The sequence below is a fragment of the Capsicum annuum genome, chromosome 4, assembly GCF_002878395.1.
Source record: "Capsicum annuum cultivar UCD-10X-F1 chromosome 4, UCD10Xv1.1, whole genome shotgun sequence".
Classification (NCBI taxonomy): Eukaryota; Viridiplantae; Streptophyta; class Magnoliopsida; order Solanales; family Solanaceae; genus Capsicum; species Capsicum annuum.
Genome location: NC_061114.1, coordinates 215,557,501 through 215,560,593, shown reverse-complemented (window position 1 = coordinate 215,560,593; position 3,093 = coordinate 215,557,501). Strand labels below are relative to the sequence as shown.

The 3,093-nt window shown below is 40.1% G+C and overlaps 1 protein-coding gene across 1 annotated transcript in view; it reads left to right on the top strand.

The window, feature by feature from the left end:
- LOC107867353 (NADPH--cytochrome P450 reductase-like) overlaps positions 1–2,456 on the top strand; it is a 6,623-nt gene extending 4,167 nt beyond the window's left edge. Inside the window, exons 10-18 of the mRNA NM_001324944.1 lie at positions 381–606; positions 691–774; positions 1,034–1,185; positions 1,309–1,405; positions 1,549–1,698; positions 1,783–1,860; positions 1,957–2,079; positions 2,162–2,275; positions 2,376–2,456. Of these exons, the coding sequence (NP_001311873.1) occupies positions 381–606; positions 691–774; positions 1,034–1,185; positions 1,309–1,405; positions 1,549–1,698; positions 1,783–1,860; positions 1,957–2,079; positions 2,162–2,275; positions 2,376–2,456 (1,105 nt within the window). The remainder of the gene's footprint in view (positions 1–380; positions 607–690; positions 775–1,033; positions 1,186–1,308; positions 1,406–1,548; positions 1,699–1,782; positions 1,861–1,956; positions 2,080–2,161; positions 2,276–2,375) is intronic.
- Positions 2,457–3,093: the final 637 nt, after the last annotated feature.

Here is a 3,093-nt window from a genome sequence, read left to right as displayed (position 1 = left end):
TGATGCAGAGACTGGTTGGTGTGGGGTGGGGGGGGGGGAAGGGGGGGGGGGGGGGGGTGGGGGGGGGGGGTCTGGTGGCTCCCTCTCCTTTCAGGGCTTGCTGTAATAATTTGATCTATCTCCATATATTATGCGTCTTTTTGTAATGACATTTTCTGTCTTCTGTTATTGAAGACAAATTTTGCATGGTTAGAGTTCTGTTGTTTTATTGTGTGCGAAGTCTTCTTATGCAGGATGCCAATTCGTCTCTTTATGTATCATTTGTCCTGAACTGTGTGAGCTATTGTATCTGTGCTTCTTTCATTTGCATACCTGTGTTCATGATGCTATGATTGTGTATAAGTTTTGTCGTGTAATACATCAATTTCTCCAATTCTCAGCTATGAAACAGGAGATCATGTGGGTGTTTTTGCTGAAAATTCTGAAGAAACTGTGGAGGAAGCTGCAAGATTGCTGGGACAGTCATTAGACTTAACATTCTCGATTCATGCTGACAAGGAGGACGGTACAGCTCTTGGAGGCTCGTTGCCCCCACCTTTTCCTGGTCCCTGCACTCTGCGTGCTGCACTTGCTCGTTATGCAGATCTTTTGAATCCTCCGCGGAAGGTTTGTCTTCATTGGAGATTACATTTATCTTGAACGGTTAATGTTGCTTTGCTTTACTGGATATTCTGAATGATGTGTTTTCAGGCTACTTTGGTTGCATTGGCTGCCCATGCAACTGAACCTAGTGAAGCAGAAAAGCTCAAGTTCTTAGCATCTCCACAGGGCAAGGTGAGTAGTTTTTATTATGCCGTTCATCTTCTTTCAATTGTTGTCTAGTGTCTCACCATTGTCAGAAAGTAGAAACCCAAGTGGTTAAATCCTAAGTTGCTTGGACGCTCCAAAAATGTGGCCGCACCGCTGTCGGATCCTTCAAAAATGCACTACTTTTGAAGGATCCGACATGTACCCAATGGCATTTTTGAAGTGTCCGAGCAACATAGGTTAAATCGGTATATACTAATACACACTTGACTTTGGTTCCATTCAGGACGAGTATTCTCAGTGGGTTGTTGCAAGTCAAAGGAGTCTTGTTGAAGTAATGGCTGAGTTCCCTTCAGCGAAGCCCCCCCTTGGTGTATTTTTTGCAGCAGTTGCTCCCCGTTTACAGCCTCGTTACTATTCAATCTCATCATCTCCCAGGTATGTAGTCTCATCTCAATAATGTGGCAGATGCAATTTAACACATCTGCAAAAAATTAGGCAGATTCATAGCCTCAATTTTGGTGAAATAAATTGATGGAACCATTTTTGGTCCATCTGTAGATTTGCACCTGCTAGAGTCCATGTAACCTGTGCACTAGTCTATGGTCCAACTCCCACTGGCCGAATTCATAAAGGAGTGTGTTCGACGTGGATGAAGGTAATAAAAAGAATCTTAGACATGCGTCATCAATATTCAAGTTCTTATTAAGTTTCCTTGCACTTCTAATTAATTTTGCTCTTTATACAAAAGCAACAAATAGGTTTTGTACTAACACCTTGAGTTCATTCAACAATAAACAGAATGCAGTTCCTTTGGAGAAAAGTCACAATTGCAGCTCTGCTCCCATCTTCATTAGGCCTTCTAATTTCAAATTACCATCTGACCCTTCAATTCCAATTGTCATGGTGGGGCCTGGGACTGGTTTGGCACCATTTAGGGGATTCCTGCAGGTGCGGCAGTTGCTTTTTGTACCTTTTAAAAAATTTATATTGTTTGTTCTGGTGCAAGTGCTCTAAGACAGATGGATTTTCCAGGAAAGAGCAGCATTGAAGGAAGATGGAGCTCAACTTGGTCCTGCTTTATTGTTTTTCGGTTGCAGGAATCGTAGAATGGTAGGTTATGAGCTATCCATTTCGAATTTGTACATTTGAGATGTCTCATGTGTGATACTATCTGTATATAATCCTTACTTAAATATTTGGTTTTAGGATTTTATTTATGAGGAGGAGCTTAAGAGTTTTGTGGATCAAGGTGTAATATCAGAGCTGATTATTGCATTTTCAAGGGAAGGGCCGCAGAAAGAGTATGTTCAACATAAAATGATGGAAAAGGTAACTGTGGTGATGAAATAAGAATAAGGCCTGATTGTTTTAATGCTAAGTGATTCTAATGCAACTTGTGACGTATGAGCAGGCCTCCGAGGTTTGGAGCTTAATCTCCCAGGACGGATATCTATATGTATGTGGGGATGCAAAAGGGATGGCCAGAGACGTACATCGTACACTCCATACCATCGTCCAGGAGCAGGTATGTGCTCTCTGTCAAAAAAGATAGTGGATTGGTATTTAAATTATCCACCCGATGGGCATAAGCTTATACTTATATATTGTGTTTAAATCAAATCCAGGAGAATGCGAACTCATCCAAAGCAGAGGCTATTGTGAAGAAACTCCAAATGGATGGAAGATATCTCAGGGATGTGTGGTGATCGTCGGTCCCATTTGTTGTACTTGTAGCAAGCTTGGCAAGGTCTTCTCAATTGCTTTGGGTTCCAGCTGAAAGGATTACGGATTCAGTGCAACATATAAGTTTTGCCCATTAGGTTGGTTGGTTATTGCTCTTCCATTGGAGCAGATATAATTTACCTTGAAAATTCTGATTAATTTTTTTATGAGAGATTCAGTATTGATACAAAAAACTATTATATGTAGTTGATTAAAACAACCCCAAATCATGTTGTAATCTGTACCAAAAGGCTTTTGTAAGAATAGCTGTACAAATGAAGACGGGATACAATAAGTGTGTTGGTACACATTTATGTTGCTGTTATTTTTTAACTACACATCAGATAGACAATATTCTTGTGCTCTGCATCACCAGTGTTTACGTAAAAATAGAACGTCTTGTAAAAGTCTTTGCTGTGGTTCTTCAAGGTTCCTTTCATCAACTCTGGCTTCAAAAGGAACGTTTCTTTTGATGAAAAATGAAAATTTTATCTGTTCAATTTTGGGAATGCCTTTTTTCACATGGGAAGAATTCATATATAAATCAATTTATCCAACCATTCTCGTGACGTTAGTATTCAAAATGTTTGACCTCACCTACCTAAAAATGAAGAAATTATG